This window comes from Aethalodelphis obliquidens, unplaced genomic scaffold, assembly GCF_003676395.1.
Source record: "Aethalodelphis obliquidens isolate GAN/ISIS:26980383/991018 unplaced genomic scaffold, ASM367639v1 scaffold14, whole genome shotgun sequence".
In the NCBI taxonomy this organism is placed as follows: Eukaryota; Metazoa; Chordata; class Mammalia; order Artiodactyla; family Delphinidae; genus Aethalodelphis; species Aethalodelphis obliquidens.
Window position 1 is genome coordinate 16,836,397 of NW_020837958.1, and position 26,453 is coordinate 16,862,849.

Consider the following 26,453-nt stretch of genomic DNA (forward strand, 5'->3'; position numbering starts at 1 on the left):
CCCCCTCCCCATATCCTCAAGTCCATTCTCTAGTAGGTCTGTGTCTTTATTCCTGTCTTACCCCTAGGTTCTTCTTGACATTTTTTTTTCTTAAATTCCATATATATATGTGTTAGCATACGGTATTTGTCTTTCTCTTTCTGACTCACGTCACTCTGTATGACAGACTCTAGGTCCATACACCTCATTACAAATAGCTCAATTTCATATCTTTTTATGGCTGAGTAGTATTCCATTGTATATATGTACCACATCTTCTTTATCCATTCATCTGATGATGGACACTTAGGTTGTTTCCATCTCCTGGCTATTGTAAATAGAGCTGCAATGAACATTTTGGTACATGACTCTTTTTGAATTCTGGTTTTCTCAGGGTATATGCCCAGTAGTGGGATTGCTGGGTCGTATGGTAGTTCTATTTGTAGTTTTTTAAGGAACCTCCATACTGTTCTCCATAGTGGCTGTATCAATTTACATTCCCACCAACAGTGCAAGAGGGTTCCCTTTTCTCCACACCCTCTCCAGCATTTGTTGTTTCTAGATTTTTTGATGATGGCCATTCAGACTGGTGTGAGATGATATCTCATTGTAGTTTTGATTTGCATTTCTCTAATGATTAATGATGTTGAGCATTCTTTCATGTGTTTGTTGGCAGTCTGTATATCTTCTTTGGAGAGATGTCTATTTAGGTCTTCTGCCCATTTTGGGATTGGGTTGTTTGTTTTTTTGTTATTGAGCTGCATGAGCTGCTTGTAAATTTTGGAGATGAATCCTTTGTTGGTTGCTTCATTTGCAAATATTTTCTCCCATTCTGAGGGTTGTCTTTTGGTCTTGTTTATGGTTTCCTTTGCTGTGCAAAAGGTTTGAAGTTTCATTAGGTCCCATTTGTCTATTTTTGTTTTTATTTCCATTTCTCTAGGAGGTGGGTCAAAAAGGATCTTGCTGTGATTTATGTCATAGTGTTCTGCCTATGTTTTCCTCTATGAGTTTGATAGTTTCTTGCCTTACATTTAGGTCTTTAATCCATTTTGAGCTTATTTTTGTGTATGGTGTTAGGGAGTGATCTAATCTCATACTTTTACATGTACCTGTCCAGTTTTCCCAGCACCACTTACTGAAGAGGCTATCCTTTCTCCACTGTACATTCCTGCCTCCTTTATCAAAGATAAGGTGATCAGGGGCTTCCCTGGTGGCGCAGTGGTTGGGAATCTGCCTGCCAACGCAGGGGACACGGGTTCGAGCTCCGGTCTGGGAGGATCCCACATGCCGCGGAGCAGCTAGGCCCGTGAGCCACAACTACTGAGCCTGCGCGTCTGGATCCTGTGCTCCGCGACAAGAGCGGCTGCGATAGTGAGAGGCCCGCGCACTGTGATGAAGAGTGGCCCCCGCTTGTCACAACTAGAGAAAGCCCTCACACAGAAATGAAGACCCAACACAGCAAAAATAAATAAATAAAATTAAAAAAAAATCTTTGCTAATCTAATGGCAAAAATAATGTTTCATTGTTTAAAAAAAAAAAAGATACGGTGACCATATGTGCGTGGGTGTATCTCTGGGCTTTCTATCCTGTTCCATTGGTCTATATTTCTGTTTTTGTGCCAGTACCATACTCTCTTGATTACTGTAGCTTTGTAGTATAGTCTGAAGTCAGGGAACCTGATTCCTCCAGCTCTGTTTTTTGTTCTCAAGATTACTTTGGCTATTCAAGGTCTTTTGTGTTTCCATACAAATTGTGAAATTTTTTGTTCTAGTTCTGTGAAAAATGCCAGTGGTAGTTTCATAGGAATTGTATTGAATCTGTAGATTGCTTTGGGTAGTAGAGTCATTTTCACAATGTTGATTTTTCCAATCCAAGAACATGGTATATCTCTCCATCTATTTGTATCATCCTTAATTTCTTTCATCAGTGTCTTATAATTTTCTGCATACAGGTCTTTTGTCCTCTTAGGTAGATTTATTCCTAGATATTTTATTCTTTTTGTTGCAGTGATAAATGGGAGTGTTTTCTTGATTTCATTTTCAGATTTTTCATCATTATTGTATAGGAATGCAGAGATTTCTGTGCATTAATTTTGTATCCTGCTACTTTACCAAATTCATTGATTAGCTTTAGTAGTTTTCTGGTAGCATCTTTAGGATTCTCTATGTATACTATCATGTCATCTGCAAACAGTGACAGCTTTACTTCTTCTTTTCCAATTTGGATTCCTTTTATTTCCTTTTCTTCTCTGATTGCTGTGGCTAAAACTTCCAAAACTATGTTGAATAAGAGTGGTGAGAGTGGGCAACCTTGTCTTGTTCCTGATCTTAGTGGAAATGCTTTCAGTTTTTCACCATTGAGGATGATGTTGGCTGTGGGTTTGTCATACATGGCCTTTATTATGTTGAGGAAAGTTCCCTCTATGCCTACTTTCTGGAGGCTTTTTATCATAAATGGGTGTTGAATTTTGTTGAAAGCTTTCTCTGCATCTATTGAGATGACCATTTGGTTTTTCTCCTTCAATTTGTTAATATAGTGTATCACGTTGATTGATTTGCATATATTGAAGAATCCTGCATTCCTGGAATAAACCCCACTTGATCATGGTGTATGATCCTTTTAATGTGCTGTTGGATTCTGTTTGCTAGTATTTTGTTGAGGATTTTTGCATCTATGTGCATCAGTGATATTGGCCTGTAGTTTTCTTTCTTTGTGACCTCCTTGTCTGGTTTTGGTATCAGGGTGATGGTAGCCTCAGAGAATGAGTTTGGGAGTGTTCCTCCATCTGCTATATTTTGGAAGAGTTTGAGAAGGATGGCTGTTAGCTCTTCTCTAAATGTTTGATAGAATTCACCTGTGAAGCCATCTGGTCCCGGGCTTTTGTTTGTTGGAAGATTTTTAATCACAGTTTCAATTTCAGTGCTTGTGATTGGTCTGTTCATATTTTCTATTTCTTCCTGATTCAGTCTTGGCAGGTTGTGTATTTCTAAGAATTTGTCCATTTCTTCTAGGTTGTCCATTTTATTGGCATATAGTTGCTTGTAGTAATCTCTCATGATCTTTTGTATTTCTGCACTGTCAGTTGTTACTTCTTTTTCATTTCTAATTCTATTGATTTGAGTCTTCTCCCTTTTTTTCTTGATGAGTCTGGCTAATGGTTTATCAATTTTGTTTATCTTCTCAGAGAACCAATTTTAGTTTTATTGATCTTTGCTATCATTTCCTTCATTTCTTTTTCATTTATTTCTGATCTGATCTTTATGATTTCTTTCCTTCTGCTAACTTTGGGGTTTTTTTGTTCTTTTTCTAATTGCTTTAGGTGCAAGATTAGGTTGTTTATTTGAGATGTTTCCTGTTTCTTAAGGTAGGACTGTATTGCTATAAACTGCCCTCTTAGAACTGCTTTTGCTGCATCCCATAGGTTTTCGGTCCTCATGTATCCATTGTTATTTGTTTCTAGGTATTTTTTGATTTCCTCTTTGATTTCTTCAGTGATCACTTTGTTATTAAGTAGTGTATTGTTTAGCCTCCATGTGTTTGTATTTTTTACAGATCTTTTCCTGTAATTGATACCTAGTATCATAGCGCTGTGGTCGGAAAAGATGCTTGATACAATTTCAATTTTCTTAAATTTACCAAGGCTTGATTTGTGATCCAAGATATGATCTATCCTGGAGAATGTTCCATGAGCACTTGAGAAGAATGTGTATTCTGTTGTTTTTGGATGGAATGTCCTATATCAATTAAGTCCATCTTGTTTACTGTATCATTGAAAGCTTGTGTTTCCTTATTTATTTTCATCTTGGATGATCTGTCCATTGGTGAAAGTGAGGTGTTAAAGTCCCCTACCATGAATGTGTTACTGTCGATTTCCCCTTTTATAGCTGTTATTATTTGCCTTATGTATTGAGGTGCTCCTATGTTGGTTGCATAAATATTTATCATTGTTATATCTTCTTCTTGTATCGATCCCTTGATCATTATGTAGTGTCCTTTGTCTCTTCTAATAGTCTTTATTTTAAAGTCTATTTTGTCTGTTATGAGAATTGCTACTCCAGCTTTCTTTTGGTTTCCATTTGCATGGAATATCTTTTTCCATCCCCTCACTTTAAGTCTGTATGTGTCTCTAGGTGTGAAGTGGGTCTCTTGTACACAGCATATATATGGGTCTTGTTTTTGTATCCATTCAGCCAGTCTGTGTCTTTTGGTGGGAACATTTAATCCATTCACATTTAAGGTAATTATCGATATGTATGTTCCTATTCCCATTTTCTTAATTGTTTTGGGTTTGTTATTATAGGTCTTTTCCTTCTCTTGTGTTTCTTGCCTAGAGAAGATCCTTTAGCATTTGTTGTAAAGCTGGTTTGGTGGTGCCGAACTCTCTCAGCTTTTGCTTGTCTGTAAAGGTTTTAATTTCTCCATCAAATCTGAATGAGATCCTTGCTGGGTAGAGTAATCTTGGTTGAAGGTTTTTCTCCTTCATCACTTTAAATATGTCCTGCCAGTCCCTTCTGGCTTGCAGAGTTTCTACTGAAAGATCAGCTGTTAACCTTATGGGGATTCCCTTGTGTGTTATTTGTTTTTCCCTTGTTGCTTTTAATATGTTTTCTTTGTATTTAACTTTTGACAGTTTAATTAATATGTGTCTTGGCGTGTTCCTCCTTGGATTTATCCTGTATGGGACTCTCTGTGCTTCCTGGACTTGATTAACTATTTCCTTTCCCATATTAGGGAAGTTTTCAACTATAATCTCTTCAAATATTTTCTGAGTCCCTTTCTTTTTCTCTTCTTCTTCTGGAACCCCTATAATTCGAATGTTGGTGCGTTTAATGTTGTCCAAGAGGTCTCTGAGACTGTCCTCAGTTCTTTTCATTCTTTTTTCTTTATTCTGCTCTGCAGTAGTTATTTCCACTATTTTATCTTCCAGTTCACTTATCCGTTCTTCTGCCTCAGTTATTCTGCTATTGATCCCTTCTAGAGTATTTTTAATTTCATTTATTGTGTTGTTCATCATTGCTTGTTTCATCTTTAGTTCTTCTAGGTCCTTGTTAAATGTTTCTTGCATTTTCTCTATTCTTTTTCCAAGATTTTGGATCATCTTTACTATCATTATTCTGAATTCTTTTTCAGGTAGACTGCCTATTTCCTCTTCATTTGTTTGGTCTGGTGGGTTTTTATCTTGCTTCTTCATCTGCTGTGTGTTTTTCTGTCTTCTCATTTTGCTTACCTTACTGTGTTTGGGGTCTCCTTTTTGCAGGCTGCAAGTTCATAGTTCCCGTTGTTTTTTGTGTCTGTCCCCAGTGGCTAAAGTTGGTTCAGTGGGTTGTGTAGGCTTCCTGGTGGAGGGGACTAGTGCCTGTGTTCTGGTGGATGAGGCTGGATCTTATCTTTCTGGTGGGCAGGTCCACATCTGGTGGTGTGTTTTGGGGCGTCTGTGGACTTATTATGATTTTAGGCAGCCTCTCTGCTAATGGGTGGGATTGTGTTCCTGTCTTGCTATTTGTTTGGCATAGGGTGTCCAGCACTGTAGCTTGCTGGTCGTTGAGTGAAGCTGGGTGTTGGAGTTGAGATGGAGATCTCTTGGAGATTTTCGCCGTTTGATATTACGTGGAGCTGGGAGGTCTCTTGTGGACCAGTGTCCTGACGTTGGCTCTCCCACGTCAGAGGCACAGCCCTGACTCCTGGCTGGAGCACCAAGAGCCTTTCATCCACACGGCTCAGAATAAAAGTTAGAAAAAGTAGAAAGAAAGAGGATAAAATAAAATAAAATAAAGGTAAAATAAAATAAAGTTATTAAAATAAAAGAATAGTTATTTAAAAAAATTTTTTTAAGTAAAAAAACAACAACACAAAAAACAGACGGATAGAACCCTAGGACAAATGGTGAAAGCGAAGCTATACAGACAAAATCTCACACAGAAGCATACACATACACACTCACAAAAAGAGGAAAAGGGGAAAAAATAATAAATCTTGCTCTCAAAGTCCACCTCCTCAATTTGGGATGATTCGTTGTCTATTCAGGTATTCCACTGATGCAGGGTACATCAAGTTGATTGGGCAGATTTAATCCGCTGCTCCTGAGGCTGCTGGGAGAGATTTCCCTTTCTCTGCTTTGTTCGCACAGCTCCCGGGGTTCAGCTTTGGATTTGGCCCCGCCTCTGCGTGTAGGTCGCCAGAGGGCGTCTGTTCTTCGCTCAGACAGGACGGGGTTAAAGGAGCCGCTGATTCGGGAGCTCCGGCTCACTCAGGCCGGGGGGAGGGAGGGGCACGTAGTGCGCGGCGAGCCTGTGGCGGCAGAGGCCGGCATGACATTGCACCAGCCTGAGGGGCGCCGTGTGTTCTCCCGGGGAAGCTGTTCCTAGATCCCGGGACCCTGGCAGTGGCGGGCTGCACAGGCTCCCCGGAGGGAGGTGTGGAGAGTGACCTGTGCTCGCACACAGGCTTCTTGGCGGCGGCAGCAGCAGCCTTAGCGTCTCACGCCCGTCTCTGGGGTCTGCGCTTTTAGCCGCGGCTCGCGCCTGTCTCTGGAGCTCCTTTAAGCAGCGCTCTTAATCCCCTCTCCTCGCGCAGCAGGAACAGAGGGAAGAAAAAGTCTCTTGCCTCTTCGGCAGGTCCAGACTTTTTCCCAGACTCCCTCCCGGCTAGCCGTGGCGCAGTAACCCCCTGCAGGCTGTGTTCACACCGCCAACCCCAGTCCTCTCCCTGCGCTCCGCTCCGACGCGAATCCCAAGCCTCAGCTCGCAGCCCCGCCCGCCCCGGTGGGTGAGCAGACAAGCCTCTCGGACTGGTAAGTGCTGGTCGGCACCGATCCTCTGTGCGGGAATCTCTGCGCTTTGCCCTCTGCACCCCTGTTGCTGTGCTCTCCTCCGCGGTTCTGAAGCTTCCCCCTTCCACCACCCGCAGTCTCTGCCTGCGAAGGGGCTTCTAGTGTGTGAAAACCTTTCCTCCTTCACGGCTCCCTCCCACTGGTGCAGGTCCCGTCCGTATTCTTTTGTCTCTGTTTATTCTTTTTTCTTTTGCCGTACCCAGGTACGTGAGGAGTTTCTTGCCTTTTGGGAGGTCTGAAGTCTTCTGCCAGCGTTCAGTATGTGTTCTGTAGGAGTTGTTCCACGTGTAGATGTATTTCTGATGTATCTGTGGGGAGGAAGCTGGTCTCCACGTCTTACTCTTCCGCCATCTTCCGCCTCTCCCACCTTTAATATTTATGGCAGGAACGGATAGCATTGATTTGACATGTTGACCTGTTTATCAGTTTGATTTTGTACATTTGAACTTTTCAAACCATTGCCTATATTTTGGTTTCATCTTTGTTGACAGGTAGGGAACCAAAAATATCAGCCTGATCCAATTTAACACGATACAGACTCATTATCGTTTAATTCCTTTACCAATTTTTGTGTGTGTGGCCACTCTTTAACAATTCCATTAATGCATTTGCACGCACAAATTATTTAGGTTGACAAAATTCAGAGTTTTTTTCTGGACATCCGTGATACCAAGTAGTGTCTTCCCTCGCACTCCTAGCAGCCACCTCCTGTTCCCATACATAAATGGCAGCCAGCAATGGCTGGAAACAAAGGACTCTCTCCCAGTCTCTGAATACAGTGACATTCATTCTGAGAGAAGCAGGGGCAGCTTTTTGAAAGCCGACTTCTTCAGCTCGACAATAACACACAATGAGTTATTGACTTGTTTATGTACGGAGCTCTTTTCAGTAACTAACTCTGACTCCCACAGTCTGGACAAATGATTGATTTCGTGGTTAGAAAAAGAGAAAGCTCTCGCGCTAAACTCTGTAGTGCAAACTACTTCTTCCCCATTTGTTCCCTAACTGAATAGGACCTTATTAAAATGCACTTTTCAAAAAAATACCTGCAGCTGGTCTTTATAACCATGTTTTGTATATATAAATAAGTAATTTGTCCCAGTCTTTTGTATATTAACAGACCATTGGGAAACTTGTCAATATATATGAAGGCTGATTGTCCTGTTGTTTATGCTAAACTGTATTGCCTGTATTGATCTGCATGTAAAATATGGATCAAATAATTTATTAATAGATCAATATTTACTGGTCAAAAAGATTTTTGATAGAAAGATAGATTCAGTTTTCTTCTTGGGTTATGTTGCTTTATTAAGAACATTGTACACAACACATATCATATGCTTCACATTTAAATCTTTAACTGCTTTTCTGGAGAATACAGAGAAAACTGCATGCAGAACTACAGTTCAGAGCACTGACAGTTTGGTTAGACTAATAGACTCTTCCCTCTTTGGCTGGTACCTATCTGGAATGTCAATATGAATTAGATAGAACATACCAGTGTTTGACTACTGTAGCTTTTCTAAAAATATTAATAACTAGACTCTAGCGTTTGCTTTAGAGTTATTTTCTCCTATAAAATAGATTTTATTTTATGTTAATGTCATGTTAAATTTTTTACACAATTAGTCTTTATGATTTTCATAAATATGCCTTAAAATATTTTTTCTGGGGAGTTAAAAAAACAGGACAGAAAAGCCATATAATGTTAATGATACCATAAAATGAGATTACTGCTGTTCTGTCTGTATTTCTCCAGCAGGAGGTTTTGAGCCTGTTTTCCTCTCTAGGATGTCCATAGTAGAGCTTTCCTGAGCCAGCAAATGTTTGAAGAATTCCTCAAAATTAAGAGTACTTTCTATTATAGTCACAATGGGCCATATGTTTTGTATAAAACTATATATACATTAGTAATCTATGACCCTTTAGGGCTTTAGAGAAAGTATAATGTCTGCTATGTTAGCATTAATAGTTTTATGTAAAATATAGTCTAAAAGGTAACAACCACTAGAAATCATTTCATTGGAATCTGTTGTTTCAGGTATACTTTTGTGGATTTCTTTTCTTAATTCCTAAACAAATTGTTTGAGGTGAACTTACTCCTTTTTAATCTTGTTTCTCTAACCAGACCATTGTCTTGAATCATTTTGTTCATTTTTCTTTGACAGAGCCATTGTGTTCCTTGTTTCTTCCATATCTGCTACTGTCTTTGAGTAGTCTCTTGTCTGTTTTTTTCTGGTTACCATTCATATTGAATGTGCCAACTTTAACCTACTTTAGGATAGCCAGTGTTTGTTACTTACATATTTTTAAACTCTTAGCAGCAAGCTCTGGCAAAAATGGTGAATTAAACCTTCCTATTTAGCTTGGTAAGTTTTGATGTGTATCACAAATATTTGGGGGTGTTTTCTCACATTTTAAAAGGGCATGATGTAGTCAGAAAAAAGCAACTTGATTTTCCACTCCCCTGTTTGGTAGAGATTTGGCTTTTCATAGTTATATACAAATTTTAGCCATCTTTCTGTTTTTATTGAGGTATATTGAGAAATATCACTGCAATGTCTAGTTAACATTCCTCACTATACATAGTTACAGATTTTTTCCTTGTGATGAGAACTTTTAAGGTCTACTCTCTTAGCAAGTTTCATATACGCAATACACTATTATTAACTATAGTCACTATGCTGTACATTACATCCCCATGACTTACTTATTTTATAACTGAAAGTTTGTACCTTTTGACTTCCTTCATCCATTTTGCCCACCTTTCAACCCCCATTCCACCTCTGGCAACCACCAGTGTTCTTTGTATCTATGAGCTTTTTTTCTTTTTTAAGATTCCATATGTAAGTGAGATCATGTGCTATTTATCTTTCTCCATCTGACTTTTTTCACTTAGGATAATGCCCTCAAGGTTCATCCTTCCTGTTTGTTTTGATTTTTAATTTGAAGTGTCTACCTCTTTATACATGAAAATTAGCCTCAGAAATTTCAAGCCCATTGACAAAAAATTATTTCATATATTTTAAGAACAGCAAATCAAAAGCATCTAGTTTTGTCTTAATGAAGAAACAGGATGTTCTCTTCCAAAGTGACAGGAGAGAAGAATCTTACTGTTGTTATTGTGTCTGGAATTTGAGGGAGAGATGCTGTTTGCACTGCATATTATTAATACCTCAAAGTGAAAATGAGTTCTCTTAATTTGACTTTTTACTCTCAATAATTTCCTCTAAATGATTGTATTAAGATATCTTTCTTTTTGAATGTCTAGGCTGTTTTCAGAAAAGGCCCCATGTATGTATCCTTATGTTTTGTTGACAATTTATTTTTCAATATCTTACTGGGTTCTCTATTTGGTACTATGCATATAATGCTTTTCAGTGTTGATATGTTTTTCCCTCAGCTTATGTAGAATAGGATAGAAGTTGAGTGTTAGAATGAGGTGATTTTTCCAACTGTAGTGGTTTTATAGGTAAAGAATTCCTACCTTTTAAAGAGTTACTTGGAAGCAGTTCTACATGTCATGGTCCTGGGAGACCACATTGAATTGGACCTACTGCAGTGGCACCAAAGAGTTTTATAGCTCTGTTTTTGTTCTGTTTTGCTTCCTTTCAAAAAAGATCTGCTCTGAATGTTTTTGCATTTGGAAATTAACTTTGTGAAGAAAAGATGACCTTGGTGAATATTCCCCAGTCACTCTCCTTCACATAGCCTCCCTGATAAATGAGACTCCCCTGATAAAGAAATAATCATAGAGACTTGACACAAGTACGTTGTGCCACAGTTTACACATAGGCTTCCTTGTGTGGAAGTTGAGTTTGATATTTGACATTTTATAATATTACATTTTCTGTATTACTTTAGCACAGGAAAAAATATTTCTTGGGGAGATTGATTCTAAGAATAGCTTCACATGATGATTTTTCCCAGTTTTTATTGAGATATAATTAACATATGGCCCTGTGTAAGTTTAAGGTGAATAGCAGACTTGACTTTTTTTTTTAAATTTTTAAATTATTTTTTGACTTTACTTCTATATATTGTGAAATGATTACCACAGTGAGCTTAGTTAACATCCACCATTTCATATGGTTTAAAAAAATGGTTTTTTTTTTTTTGTGAACTCTTAGGATCTGCTGTCTTAACAAACTTTCAAATATACCATATAGCATTATACCTGTAGTCATCATGTATATCACATTTTTATTTTATTTTTTTTAAACTTGTTTTCAGTGGTTCTCTGTCTAGGACAGGCAAACATTTGCAAACATTTCCTGCTGTCCAAATTCAGTCTGCCTCTTTTTTGTTTTTTAAGTTCTGTTGGAACATAGCCACGCTCATTTGTTTATGTATTTTCTATTTCATGCTATGGGGGCAGAGTTGAGTAATTGCAAAAGAGACTTGTCTGTCCCCCTTTTCCCCAAGCCTAAATATTTACTATCTGGTTCTTATAGAAATGTTTCTCAGCTCCTTATCTAAGCTGATCATTAGGATCACCTAAGGATTCCTTAGACTTTTCTCCTCTCCCAAAACAGGATCTCTGATAAACTGAGCTGTGTCACATATGAGTAGATGAAGACTTCACAGTTTTGATACTATTCTTATAGTATATAAGAATAGGTAGATTGAGGAGGTTATATTGTTGACCCCCACTCCCGTTCTATCCCAAGTATAGGAGTAGGTCTTCAGGCAGGGTATAGATTAGAGATTCATGTTAACTCAAACATGATTTGCCAGGCATACAATTGAGAAAGCCTATTTAAAATAACAACAGCATTAACAAAAGAAACAAAACAAAAACCATGGTCCTTATTCATTCTTAATCTTCAATAAGGGGATACTACATGGCATGTTCATTGCTTAAGAATTGTTAAATATTCCAATTCAGAAGGTTCTGTAATCAGGCTGTTATTTTCTTTCTTCCTATTAATACCAATCTGCTGAGTGAATATTACTGTGTGAGTTTAGCTTTTTCCCTTTTTTGAAAATAGCATTTTGTTTTGGTGGGGATTGTTTATAAAGAAATATAGAATGAGCCACATTCACCTTTTTATAACATGGGTTTACAGCAATAGTAGAAGACCTCTATCTGGCTCTGTTCATGGAGCAGGTTGGAAGTAACTGTTCAGGTATTTAAGGTAAAACTTACTCTGTGTTGTGAAATATTGTGAATCATTTTGAACCATTCGACAGTGAATTGACATTTGCTTTTGATTTATTTCCTTGAATTCTTATCCTGACATAACAGCAGCCAATTTATTCCCTACTGGCAATGAAAGATTTGAATAGGAATATCAGCCTAATTTTAAAAAATTTTGCTATGTTAATTTTGACAAAATGCTTTTAAAAGGTACTCATCAGTGTCAAATGTCTGCAATTTAGGACCCCTTCCCAAATCATATTTTAGTAAGCTTAAAAACAATAAAAGTGGAAGTGAAAAATAGTGTTAAATGTTTTAAATATAAAAACATTTCGACTTATTTAATCTAAATGGAATTCATTTTCACATACGTATGGGCCAAATTAATTTGAAATCACCTTCCATGATTATGCTAAATTAGTTGTTTGAATAAACATTGCTATTAGGTGTCAATAGGTGCCTATTTTCATGTCATTTACTTATTTATTTATTTCTCTAGTTGAACCTGGCTGTGGATGAACAGAAAGGGAAAATTACCGAAAAAGTCATTCTTTCAATGACAGCAAAGGAATGCCATAAGGCACAAGAAGAAGTAAGGAACTTACTTTTTAAATTGTATTGTAAAACTACAATAAATACTAATTTTAAAATTAAGGCAGATTTTACTTTGATTTGGTAGTGAACCAACTTTGCTTATCTGATAAAACATAATGAAAAAAACTGGTCAAAACTGGAAATCATTGTATTGATATAGGCAGCTTGAAAAATAGTTATATGCTTGAAAGAATAAATCATATTATAATTTTCTGAAAACTACTTATGAATACTTCCTCATAAATTTCCTAAATTAGGAAATTATTACCTGCAACTGGAATCTAGAAATTATGGACTATGCTAACATAGGAAAAGCATTAAAATTTTATTGAACTTTGAACAAATAATAAAATCTTATTTTTATTTTCTGACTTTCTAGGAATAGAATTATCTTTCTGAATTTTAGAAATGCTAACAATGTTATCTCTTATCAAGGAAAAACTGTAGTTTATAAATGTCAAGCCTAAGTGAACTAATCATAAGATTCTGTAGGCAATATTGTAAAGAAGGACTATTAACGCAAGGCTTCTTCTCTCCAAAGCTCATGCTGTGAAGTTGACAGCATATTCCATAAATGAAATAATAATACAAAATTGGTGTTAGACAAAAGGGAAAAATGATTTTCATGTAGTTTCCTGGAATGCAAAAGCATTTAATCTTTCTGAGGAAAGATCATGAATTTGCTAATTTCCATGTACTACTGTCAGTAAATAAAATCTATAAGCAACTTCAAAGAATAAGATAGCATGAATATTTAAAAATTAAACTTTCATATAATTCTCTTTTGACATTTTGGCAAGGAAATCTATCCAAGCTTTAGGGTTTTAATATTTTCTTATCATGGTAATTGCATCTCCTTTGCTAACTATGTATTTTACAATAGATGAACAAGTATAATGCATCAGATTTTCCTGAGTGAATTCAATTCTTTAAGTTAGAGACTACCTTAATATTTGGGGCTTATATATGTGCAGTATTAAAGATTATATTATAAACATTGATTGGTAATCTCAGTAGGAAATATTTCATAAGAAAAATTCAACTTGAATTTTTCTAAGATATAACAAATAACAATTGTATACTTTTAAATTATAGTTCTGACTCATTCCACTTAATACTAACAAGTTAAAAACTAGGTTGTTGGTTCTAGATTTAAAAGATATTGTCCTCTATCCAATTGAAAAATGTTGTTTATCACAGTTTATTACATTTTCACAGTAAGTTTAAAATGAATCTATCATATATCTTGATATCGTCAACTTTAGGAAAGGCAAATAAAAATCTCTAGTTGAATTAGTATAATTAAAATTGTATCTATAATAAATTATTATTAGAGAACAAATAGAAATAATCTAAAAGAATGAATAGATGAACTATTTTCTGCATTTTAAATATTGTAATTATTTTGCTTGTTGATATTTTATGCAAAACTATAATTTCAATGGAACTGGAAACTTGAAGTGGCCCAGGAAAATGATCATTATGCTAAAAATATCATTTTTAATGCCACCTTCTTACCAAAGCTGGAAATGAAAATTGTTTTTTCTGGAAAATCCAACAGTATTAATGCTTATTTGGTACTCCTTTATTATCATCTTAATGTTTCTTTAGTACCTATATACATCACTTTTTCTCCTGCAAAGGGCTTTATTTGGTCACATATTTGCTTGATCAGCTGACTCCAAATGCTTTTTGTTTGCTTCAAAAATCACACAGTGAAGGGAATATTGATTGTGTGTGTGGGTGTGAATGCGTGTGTGTAAGAACCTCTAAATATGTTCCATACACTATGAGAATAATTTTTATATCATTAATTTGAAAGTGATTTATTAATTTTGATGTGTAAGTCAGTGACATCAAGTTTTGCGCCTAATTCATATACAGAGATGTGAAATCATGATGGTAAAAAGAAATGAAAAATATGGGAATGGGGAGATTACTCCAACATTTAATTTTGCCCACAGTTTTTTTTACAAAATACTATATTTCTAGACATATTTCAAAACCTTAAGTAAACGTCATGAAATCTGAGATTTAGATTTAGGTATCTGCTGTCTGTATTTTTATCTTAAAATCTTATTTTATTTCATGTAATTTTTCCATATGAAAACTGGGAATAATAATAACGTATGCATCACGAGACTACTTCGATGTGATGGTATATGTTGAACTGTATCAAGCTTTTTAGGAATGGTCTACTAGAAATCTGTGTGTAATTTTTTTGTCAGTTTAAAAGTGTGTTATTCCAGATTCTCTGAAAAGTTGACACCAGGATCGAATTTTTTTTAATGTGTATGGATTTTAATAGAAGAAATGCCATGAGAGAAAATGGGGAGAGCTCTAGGTAAGGCTGGGAGACCTGTCAGACTGAAACGCAGGCTTGAACATGAGTGAAGGAGAGAGGAAGGGAAGACTGGGTGGAAGTATCCTAGACTGTTGTGCAGTCTAAGGAGGGTTTGGCAAAGCTGCTGGCGTATCCTTGAGTCAAAGTTGTCCATCAGAGGAGTCTTGTGACTCCCTGGGTTGGACCTGCTTTAGTATCCTTGGACATTGGTGCCAACCTGGTGATGGGTGTAAGAGCATAATAGCTTGGACCCTTGGTCAATTATGCTCCTGTAGCCAGAGGTCTGTGAAGTGCATTCTTATTGCTTCCTCCAAAAGTATACTTGACATCATCCTTATTGCCATCATCATACCCCTCTTGCCAGATGAGTTATAAAGATGTTTTTAAATGTCTCTATTTTCAATCACCCCGTCCCCCATGAGTTGATGGGGATGTTGGACTCAAATAGGCCTAAAGGCAGCACATAAGTGACCCCTGGCTGGAAACAATATAGATCTTCCAAAATAACGTCCATCTCAGAAGGGGTCTGGAAATCTATTAGAAAGTTGGGAGTAGTGGAAGTGATTGGAATACGAGATGGTACTTCAGTTTTCCTGTGGTTACACTGCAGCTCATCCTTAATTTTAAGATTAAAAGATACTTAATTTTGCTCACAGATTCCTATGTCTTTTCTAGCCTTCATTTGTCAAGTCTGATTATGTTCACTTCTTAACCTGAAAAACATTGTACCCTTGGGCCTGAACCAAGTAAGAGACTTTAGGGAGTTTAAAACACCCATTTTTATCTCCCTGTCCCCTTTCTGGTTCTTCTTAACTATGCTGTAAATTAGAAAGTGTCTTGGTCTTAAGTTTAAGCACTGACCCGGCTTCGAGACTGTCCCATATGCTGCATGCCAAGATGATGTTCCTAGCGTGGAGGCTGCCACCCTTTGTGCTGATTTCAAGTGGCAATTCAGTATAAAGTGCTCTGGAGTCTCCTCACTAACATATATGGACTCCAGGCCACATAGCATTCAGGCCAACAGCTGAACTCATCACTAGAAAAACCAAGAGCTCTTCAAAGAGTCATTCATAATAGATAAAGTACAGTATTCACAATGTATGGTTCAGAGTGTACAACTTTGATAGGTATACATTTTAGAATGATTATAAACAAAACAATATTTTGTTTACTCTAAATCATCTTGAGAATTCAACTAAATTCAAGGGTTGCATGAATGACCAAAATGCCCTACATCTTATGCAAAAAAGCCTATGTATATGTTTATAGACAGGTGTGCATTTGCATTCTTTCAGAAGTTTGGTTTTTTTCCTCACCAGAATACTTTTTTTTTTTTTTTTTGCTACCTTCTGCTCATTTGTCACTCTCCCAAATTCTGTACAAGTGTCACTTCCGTGCTGCATTTCTACAGAGAATGAAGAGTAGAATGTGTAGGCTTTCGGCTGCACAATGAGATGGTGCATTTTTTCAACATATGCATACGTAAGCCTTCTTTTGTGAATGGGACTGATAGGGTCAGATAATGTTTAAAGGGAAAGGCTTTATGTCCCTCAGGCCTCTATGTTTCCACATGGATGCTCCCACACACACATAGATTGAATTATGAACAGACCCATTAATGCTGGGATCACAAAAGGTCAAGTTTTGTCTTCTTTTGCCCCCATTCACATTCCTTTGTAGAGAGGAAAAAAAAAAAAGGATTTGCAGGAAAAAAATATTCATGATGAAGAATTTTAAAGAACATTTTCCCCCCTTTAGCAACATCTGTGATTTGAAAAAAAAAATCGTATCATGTAATATAATTCAGGAGTATTGTTTTACCTATCTGATTTTGGTATATGAGTTATTTCATGCATAGCATTATCTTTCAGGGTAACACATAAAATGGAGCACTTTGAGAATAAAAGACCTTATGAATTTTTTTTTCCAATTTTAAAAAGCATTTTTTTAAAATTGAAGTATAGTTGATTTACAATGTTGTGTTAATTTCAGGTGTACAACAAAGTGATTCAGTCATATACATATACATATATATATATATTCTTTTTCATATTCTTTTCCCCTAAAGGTTATTACAAGATATTGAGTAGAGTTCCCTGTGCTATACAGTAGGACCTTGTTCGTTATCTCCTTATGAATTTTTAAAGTAACAAAGTTTGAGGAAAATTGCTTGGAAACTTTATCAAAATGTCAGTGGCAGGATTCTTGATATATTTTCTCCTATGTTTAAGATATAAGTTAATCTTTACTAGGGCATCTTATTTGATAGTTTTAAGTTATTAAAAATACAGGCCATGATTGCTATAATTATGCTTCACATACATTAACAGATAATCATGGGGCCAAGGAAAATGGCAAAAATGATAGAGAAATTTTTTGAAGCAACGAAGAATTTATGGGAAATGAAACTTTTAAGGTTTTAACCAATAGCCCTTTAGAATGCAAATGACATCATCAATTGTATGGTTGATTTCTGATGTCACATGAAATTCCCTATCAGTGAAAGGCTATGGATTGTGACAGTAAAACAAGTCGTATAAAGATGCTCTCAAATCAAAGCCTGAAATTCGTCCTTTTTTTTTTTTGGTGGCTTGCTGTAGCACTAGGTACAGTACATAAAATTAAAGAGAGCAGTATTATTGACTAACAAAATACATTGCATGATACTTAGTATATTTTAAAGACTACGTAAAATTATATCTTCTTGAATCAAATGATGCTGGGTATAGGTTCAGAGAGGATCGGTGCTTTCCAGAAGTAGACTCTTTCTATTTCAGGCCTTTGGATATTAGATTTTAATTTTGTCACATACCTATAAGAGCAAGTTACTTGGTCTGCTTTGGTCTCTAGCTTTGGTATGTAGAATATACTATTATCCATCATCTTTGAGAATAATACTGCTGAAAGGTAGTATGTAAAGATAAGGATGAAAAACATTGACTAATATTGAATCATCCATCATTGCCATATTTTAAGCTTTATGACTTTCTTATAGGGTTAACTGTACTGTGGAAAGCATAGAAATTTGTTCTAGAAAGTAAGAAAAGGTCTTGAATCTTGAATAGCAAGATGAGGAATGCAGTGGGTGGGGGAGCTACTTGAAGGTTCATTATACTATTGGAGGTAGATTAATTAAGTGGAGATGACAGGATGGATTACAGGGGGAGAGACTAGGGACAGGGAGGCCACTCAGTAGGTGTATTGGTAATACCAGTAGCAGGAGGGGATGAGGAGATGAAGCCTTGGCCAGAGTATTACTTATAAGAAAAGAAAGGAAGGAGAGGAAATATATGTGTTTAGAAGAACGGTTGATAAACTGAAGCCCTGGGGCCAAATCTAGCCCATTGCTTGTTTTTCTAAATAAAGTTTTATTGGAACACAGCCTTGTCCATTTGTTTACATATTGTCTGCAGCTGCTTACAAAGTACAACTGCAGGGTCGAATGGTTTTGATGGAGACATTATAACTCACAAAACTGAAAATGTTATCTGGCTCTTATAGAGAAGAAGTTTGCCAGTTCTTTGTTTAGAAAAAAGCATTGTTTAAAAGAAAGTATATGATTGATCACATAGGGACAAATAAGAAAGATATGGGACACCAAAGAAAAATAGGAATCATTTAAATTAGCTTTATATGCATATAATGCTTCTAAAGTTCTTGGGAAAAGCTAAATATAGTTGAAGTAATATATATATATATATATATATATATATACACATAATAATATATATATATATTTCAAATTAACTAGGTAAAGTAGAAAAGTAAATATTCAAGTCATATGTATAATAGTACAAACTTACTTTCATTGACTTCCCTGAAATCCTCTGTGGAAGGGATAGAAATCATAGATTTAACATCAGAGTTGGTAGGGGCAAATACCATATTTTCAGCTGAGAGAGAGAGAAAGACAATGAGCTGTCATTACATGGGAGACTCTTGGAGAAGGAGTTTGCATTTTATCTGTGGACACTGAAGTGAGGTTGAGAATCTATGTAGCAAGTAGTTTCAAATTTTTATCTTCTTCATGTGACATAATGGTAGGAATAGGAAAGACAGGCCAAGAAAAACAATTAAAACTTGATTTGCAGAAAACTACTCTATTTAAAAATGAAAACACTGTAATAATACACCATGTACATGCGACATTATAGGTTAGCCATTGTGCTGTCCATTCTTTAATCTAATTTAATTCTTAACATGGTAAGGTCAGTATTATTCTTCATTTGTGAATGAGGTTTTTTTATTACCTGTTCAAAGCCTCTCAGTCAGTAAATGAAAGAGCCAGCATTTTAACCCAAGATTTCAAAAATCCATGCCCTGTTCACAGTCATTCATAATTCTAAGATGGGTCTAATTTGATCACTTTAAAGATCATGGATAAAGAGAATTCCTGCTTTTCATCTCTTTTAGTCACTACCATATATCGACCAGTGTTTATGTAAGAATCCAATCTATTAGAGAGAATATAAGTTTATATAACACAGTGAAGGGTCAAAGAATTGTAATGATTTTTAATTTGTAAACTATAAGGGTTAAAATATTAACTTACTATTTTTGAGTCTTCAGTATGTCTTACTAATAACCTGTAAGTCAAGTTCATATGTCTCTTAAATATTCTGATTAGAAATCCATAAATTTAAATATAAAAGGTACATGTTTCTAAGCCTTTGCTGTTTCTGGAAAAATTCTATGCATTATTCAGAAATTTGTATATATTCAAAATATTGTCTAGAATAGAGCATTGTCTTTGAGGTATGGATATTTTGAAAAATTGTATTTATGAAATTTGGAAAATTATATTTTAAAGTATTTGGAAGGAAGAGAACAGACTGATTCATTTAAAAGGCCACAAAATGTTAATGAATTTAATATACATATTACAAATTTTAAAGGTAACATACAGATGGTAAAATAAAATATTCTTAAAAGGAAGGTACATGTAGTAGAATTAAATATTGTCATTGGCGCATATATTGGATTACTTAAAGTTTTAGAGAGGTCTTATTCTGTTAAGCTGTTTAAAAGTCCTTGGCAAACTTGTCAATGTATATGGTTCTTTTTGTATCTAGAGACAATTTTTATTCAGCAATTGTAAATGGGTACCTATTCCATATTACTGAAGTACAAAGTTAGAAATTTTCCCATAAATAAAATTTGTTGATGAAGGAATGTATATATCGCCTATTCGCTTTACTTGAACATAGATCTATACTCAAATTCTTATATTGAAGTCATCTTCCCCACATCAAACTAAGTACTCAAAAATCTAATAGGTGTGACATCAACAATTACTTCTTGCTAACAACTCTTGTAATTTAACCCCTCCAGGTGAACAGGCTGATTGATGAATTGCAGACAGCTATCAAAAGCAACAGAGGTCATCTCTCTAAACTTGGCCCCCAATTACAGGCTGAGCAGGAGCAATTCTCCTCTTATGTCAACGAACACATTAAAAGCCTTCCAGCAAACACTCTTATCCCAGGAGGCCTGCAGCTCAAGGTGGGTGTCATTCTGTGACTCTCAATGGGTTCAGCCAGAGACAAACCACTCTGCTCCATTTGAAGACCCTTGTAATAATGCCACTCAGCTTGGATTTCTTTTTGTGTTGTCTTCCTCAAACTGGAGTTTGGATTACAAGTGCTAATACTACCATTCAGGGACTATGTTCTAAAAGAAAATATCTAGAAGTCTTTGAAATATGGGTTTATACACTTTAGTTTTCAACCCAGAAAAGTAATTTTAATGAAGAAATTAATCATGAACATTTACATGCTTTTCTAAGAAACATATATTTTTCACAGGAGTCACTGTGTATTTCAGTTTTTAAAAATAACTTATTTGGAGAAATGGACAAGCTTTAATAATTGACAGACAGTGGCGATAGGAATTAGAGGTGAAAGGCCAAGTGACTGATTGATGTTATAACTACGTTTCCAAGGAAAAGGATCTGTATTGGATAAGTGTGACAGATGTCTGGGTTCACTTGGTAAAATCAATACGTAAGAATATACTGGGAAAAAAGGTGAATTGGTTATTTGTTAGGACAAGATGGCTAAATGTCCTAAACTACCCTTTGCTATTGCATCATTGGAAGAGAAAAAAGAAATTCATACTCAGCTAAAGTGGTTTAGGTACTGAAAGCTTAGGGAGTTTAAATACTTTTGTTTAAATCTGTCAAATTAAGATTGTTCTATAATCTCATATCTCATGTTTCAAGAGACTATAATTAGTAAAATTGAATTACTCAAAGTATGGCTCTTTTCCATCTAAAGAACCATAACTACAATTCTTCATTTCCTTTTGATTATGTTCATATTTGAATGTGATAACATTCGAAGTAACTGTATTTTGATCAGCCTTTATCGCTACAGTTCCCCTTAGTATTCAGTCTTATTCTGCAAATAACATTATAAACATTATATTTTCTGTCTATAACTTATTTCTTTAATGGCATTCCTTGTTTACATTTTAATGAGAATGTTACCATGTAAAAATTGACCTTTGGGGAAGTGTAATTCCAAGGTAAACACGATAATATATTTCTCATAGTCTATGCTATTCAGCTAAAGGCTTAGGAAGTGATGTTCAAGACATCAAGGTCAAGTGTTCCTGTAGTCCAGTAGCATTGTTCTTTTTCAGATTTCTGACTTGGTTACAGATCCAGTCTGCCATTTTGCACCTAAATGTAAGACCTGAAACCATAAAACTCCCAGAAGAAGTATGCTTCTTGTATGCTGCCTTGGCATTAGTTTTAGCAGTATATTTTTTTGGAGATCTTCAGGCAAGGGCAACAAAAGCAAAAATAAACAAATGGGGCTATCCCAAACAGAAAAGCTTTTGCACATCGAAGGAAACCATCAACAAAATGAAAAAACATACTGAATGGGAGAAGATGCTTGCAAATGATATGTCTAAGAAGGAGTTAATATCCAAAATATATAAAGAAATCACACATCAGAAAGCCCCAAACAATTCAATTAAAAAATGGGCAGAGGACCTGAGTGGGTATTTTTCCAAGGAAGATAGTCAACAGATACATGAAAAGATGCTTAGCATCGCTAGCCATCAGGGAAATGCAAATCAAAACTACAATGAGATATCACCTCACACTTGTCATAATGGCTATTATCAAAAATATAACAAAAAACAAGTGTTGGTGAGGATGTGGAGAAAAGGGAACCCTCGAACACTGTTGCTGGGAATGTAAATTGGTGCAGCCATTATGGAAAACAGTATGGAGGTTCCTCAAAAAATTAAAAATAGAACTACCATACAATTCAGCACTTCCACTTCTGGGCATTTATCTGAAGAAAACGAAAACAATTATTTGAAAAGATATATGCACCCCTATGTTCATTGCAGCATTATTTAGCCAAGATATGGAAGCAGCCTAGGTATCCATTGATAGGCAAATGGATATATATATACACAATGGAATGTTAGCCATAAAAAGAATGCAATCTTGCCATTTGCAACAATGTGGATGGACCTACAGGGTATTTTGCTAAATTAAATAAGTCAGACAGAGAAAGATAAATACTATATGACAAATAGTAAAAGACAAATACTATATTCCACTTATATGTGGAATCTATAAAACAAAACAAACAAACAAAACAGAAACAGACTCATAAATACAGAGAACAAACTGGTGGTTACCAAAGGGGAGGGAGTTGGGGGGAGTTGGGCAGAATAGGTGAAAGGGATTAAGAGGTACAAACTTCCAGTTATAAAATAAATAAGCTACAGGGATGTAATGTATAGCACAGTGAATATAGTCAATTACCTTGCAGTCGCTTTGTATGATGACAGATGGTCACTAGACTTATCATGGTGATCAATTCATAATGTATATAAATGTCAAATCACCATGTTGTACACCTGAAACTAATGTTGTATGTCAACTATAATTCAATAAAAAAATAAAAAGGAAAAAAAGCCAAACAAAAGCAAAACCAAAGATTCCTGCAAACCATACTTCTTTCATTTCAGAGCCCCACATTTGCCTTTCCCTGTCCACACTTGGCCAGGCCTGGGATCAAGGGAAGTTTCATTTTATTTCTCCCCTCTTTTGAGCTTCCTCTTTCCCCATCTGCTCTATGATATAACTCCCATGTTTACATCAAAACTCTCTGGTGACCTGCAACACAAACCCTCTCAAAGCATTTCAAATAAAAAGAGGGTTTGTTGAAAACATAAAGGAATCTCACAGAAACGAAAACCAGGAAGTACAGCTGATTCTCACAAGAAAGTCACTTCTTTTCCATATCTCTTTCTCCTGAAGCCCCATAGTCTCTCTGCTCCTCATGTTTCTGAGCTTTTTCATTTCTCATTTCTTTCCGCAAGCTGGCTTTCTCTTTTTTACTCCTTTGTACGTACATGGAGGAAAATTATGGCCCCTAGCTCTCCCTAACTGTTAGGTTTAAATGGCCATCATCATCTGACGAGAGTCTTTGTGTCTCCTAGTTCAAACCATTTAAAGAGAGAATCTGTTTGGGTCAGTCCAGCCTTACCTAGGTCCCTGACATTAATTCAACTACCTATAGCCACTGAGTGGGCAAAGGCAGGGTCGTGTACAACACAGGGCACATAGGACTTTCCAGTAATTAGTCTAGAAAGGCAAGTTGGTCTTGGATGCCCAAAGTGACTGACATGTTTTTCATATAAAATTAAATGGAACATTGTAAATAAATTATTGTGTATTATTCATGGTAATGCATTTTCTCCTTTCCCTCCAACCCCCATATTTTTGGGAGTAGATGTTTGGACTACTGGAAAAGATACAGAGATCTGCAGTTTTCTAAACGAGTTCTTACATCTGAAATAGCTAGGTAGTAGAGACAAAACTGGATTAGCAAAGTATACCCTAAGTATTCAGAATTGCAGATCTCTTAGAATTGAGGAGTTTTTCCATAGTCTCTAGGTGAGGAGAACTTGCTAATTCCAACTGGAGAGATATTGAGCATAGGTCACAGCAGCATACCATCCTCTGTTAATTCCAGAATCAGTTCATATCAGTAGCCTGGCCAAACTCTGTTTCCATGGAGTGTGAATGAACTGCCCTTTTTTGGAGCACTGTCTCTAGCCCAGTTACCTCTGAGTCACTGTGGGCAAGGGCTGTGACTTTTGTAGTTATGAGCAACTTTATCCCACCTTGTAGCATGTGCTATGCAGAGTGTTAGATGATATATCAATCAATCAATCAATCAATCCATTTTCCATTTATAACTGAAAGGCATGGCTCCAATAAAACCTATTTTTCCCCTTTTCTATTCATTTTGATAAAACAGTGAATTGGAATGATTATCTTTCTACTTTTCTCTATTTGATGATTTGTATCACTGTTGAATACATATGTGAGCCCAGGACTCAGCTTCAAGAACCAAACATAATATATTGTAGTCATCATCTTCTAGAGCTTCTAGGTGTTCAACTAGGGGCTGTAGGCAGGGTGTGATCCAAAAGTCCCCTGGGGTGCTTTTTCATGTTATGTGTGGTTGCATTCACTTTTTCACTGAGCTTATCATCCTCATCATATCTTTCATTGATAATTTTATCTATTTTTTAAAAATTCTTTTCCCTTTTATTTATTTATTTATTTGGCTGCATCGGGTCTTAGTTGCTGCACACGGGATCTTCGTTGAGGCATGCAGGATCTTTCTTTGCGGCGTGCGGGTTCTTTGTTGCGGTGCGTGGGCTTCTATCTAGTTGTGGCATGTGGGTTTTCGCTCTCTAGTTGTGGCCTGCGGGCTCCAGGGTGCACTGGCTCTGTAGCTGTGGCGCACGGGCTGTCTTGTTGAGGCACGCGAACTCAGTAGTTGTGGCACGTGGGCTTAGTTGCCCTGAGGCATGTGGGATCTTAGTTCCCTAACCAGGGATCGTACCCGTGTCCCCTGCATTGGAAGGTGGATTCCTTACCACTGGACCGCCAGGGAAGTCCCTCATTGATAATTTTAAAATAGCAGCTTTTGGTTAGGTCTTAATATTAGAAGATCACCTCTTTTTTTTTTTTTTTTTATTGCGGTACGCGGGCCCCTCACTGTTGTGGCCTCTCCCTTTGCGGAGCACAGGCTCCGGACGCACAGGCCCAGCGGCCATGGCTCACGGGCCCAGCCGCTCCGCGGCATGTGGGATCTTCCCGGACCACGGCACGAACCCGTGTCCCCTGCATCGGCAGGCGAACTCTTAACCACTGCGCCACCAGGGAAGCCCGAAGATCACCTCTTAAAAGGACATGCTCTGTGTTCCACAATGCCTCAGTTCCATTTTTGCATAATACAGTATCCAGTTTAAATAGACACATTAAGACAAAAGACCGAGAATAGTTTCAGTGTCCATCCTGCCATGGGAAAGTTCCTTGTTAAAAAAAAAAAAATTGAAAACACAACATACCAAAATTAGAAGAATTTTAGGAAAAAGTTATATCACCCTTAATCACATTATTCCTTATATAACCATTCTCACCCTTGCATATCATTTCCATATGCACTCATATGTAGTCACAACCCCAGCATACACTTTTTTGTATTCTGGCACATTCTCTTCCCATCACATCATAGCACCTTTTAAGTTGATGAGATTTCTTATTGTTTTTACCCTTAGTGGTCACACTCAATGTGCGGCATAATTTACGAAGCCCTTCAGGTAACAAGCTTTTGGAGCAATTTCTTACTATTCCAAACCTTCTCTTACCCCATATCCCCTGTCACTGCCATCACCCTCAGCCTTATGAGAACATCTGCTACAGCCATGGCTCAGTGACTTCTGCCTTCCCAGTCCTGTCCTTTCGCTGCAACTCCTCTTCCTCTTCATCCCCATGGAGATGCTGTCAGAAATGTGAGCGTTTCCCTGGGAGAGCAGGAAAGAAAGGATTGATAGGAAAGGCTATTAGCAAATCTGTAGGGGATGGTGGGTGGAAAAACTAGTAGGAAGTTGGGTGATCTGACAGGCAATTGATGAGCAAGAGTGTGGGATGTGTGAGTAGGTGGGAGAAAGCACGGGGGAATGAGCAGAAGATGGGTACAGGGAAGTCCTTTTACTGGAATTAGTAGTGCTTTTCACGCACAATTGGTCAGTGATGCTTTGTGGGTTATCTTCCATTTGCTGCCAGTAGAGGCAGATCCAGTTTCTCTGGGACCTAGATCTTGTAAAATTGGGGGGAGAGGAGCCTCTTTAAAATTAGGCCTGAAAGTGACTATTTATTTAGAATGAGAAAATAAATCACAACAAATTAATGGAGACTTGGAGATTCAGATTCTTTCTTCTGTGATGTTTTAAGGTAACTTATCAGACATTCTTACATAGAAATACTCTGATTACTACCTGGCTTCCCCTCCCCACCTATTGATGCTTTACAGCTTCCAGCACTCTCAACTTTTAGCATTCTCAGGAGCTAGAGCAAGTTAAGGGTCCTGAGGCTTAATCTCCACTAACTTTACATGAATCCACTCTGGCTGTGAGCAAGGGAACTATGGTGGAATTTAGTAACCTGGATAAAAACAAGATTCAGAGGGCCGTGATTTGGAGATTTTTTTAGCATTTCTGTTTTTATATTGCTTGGTTA

The 26,453-nt window shown here is 36.7% G+C and overlaps 1 protein-coding gene across 1 annotated transcript in view; it reads left to right on the forward strand.

Annotated features, from left to right (window-relative positions):
- Positions 1-26,453, forward strand: part of LOC113625161 (uncharacterized) — a 250,728-nt gene that overhangs the window by 14,475 nt on the left and 209,800 nt on the right. Inside the window, exons 2-3 of the mRNA XM_027115666.1 lie at positions 12,449-12,541; positions 20,219-20,389. Of these exons, the coding sequence (XP_026971467.1) occupies positions 12,449-12,541; positions 20,219-20,389 (264 nt within the window). The remainder of the gene's footprint in view (positions 1-12,448; positions 12,542-20,218; positions 20,390-26,453) is intronic.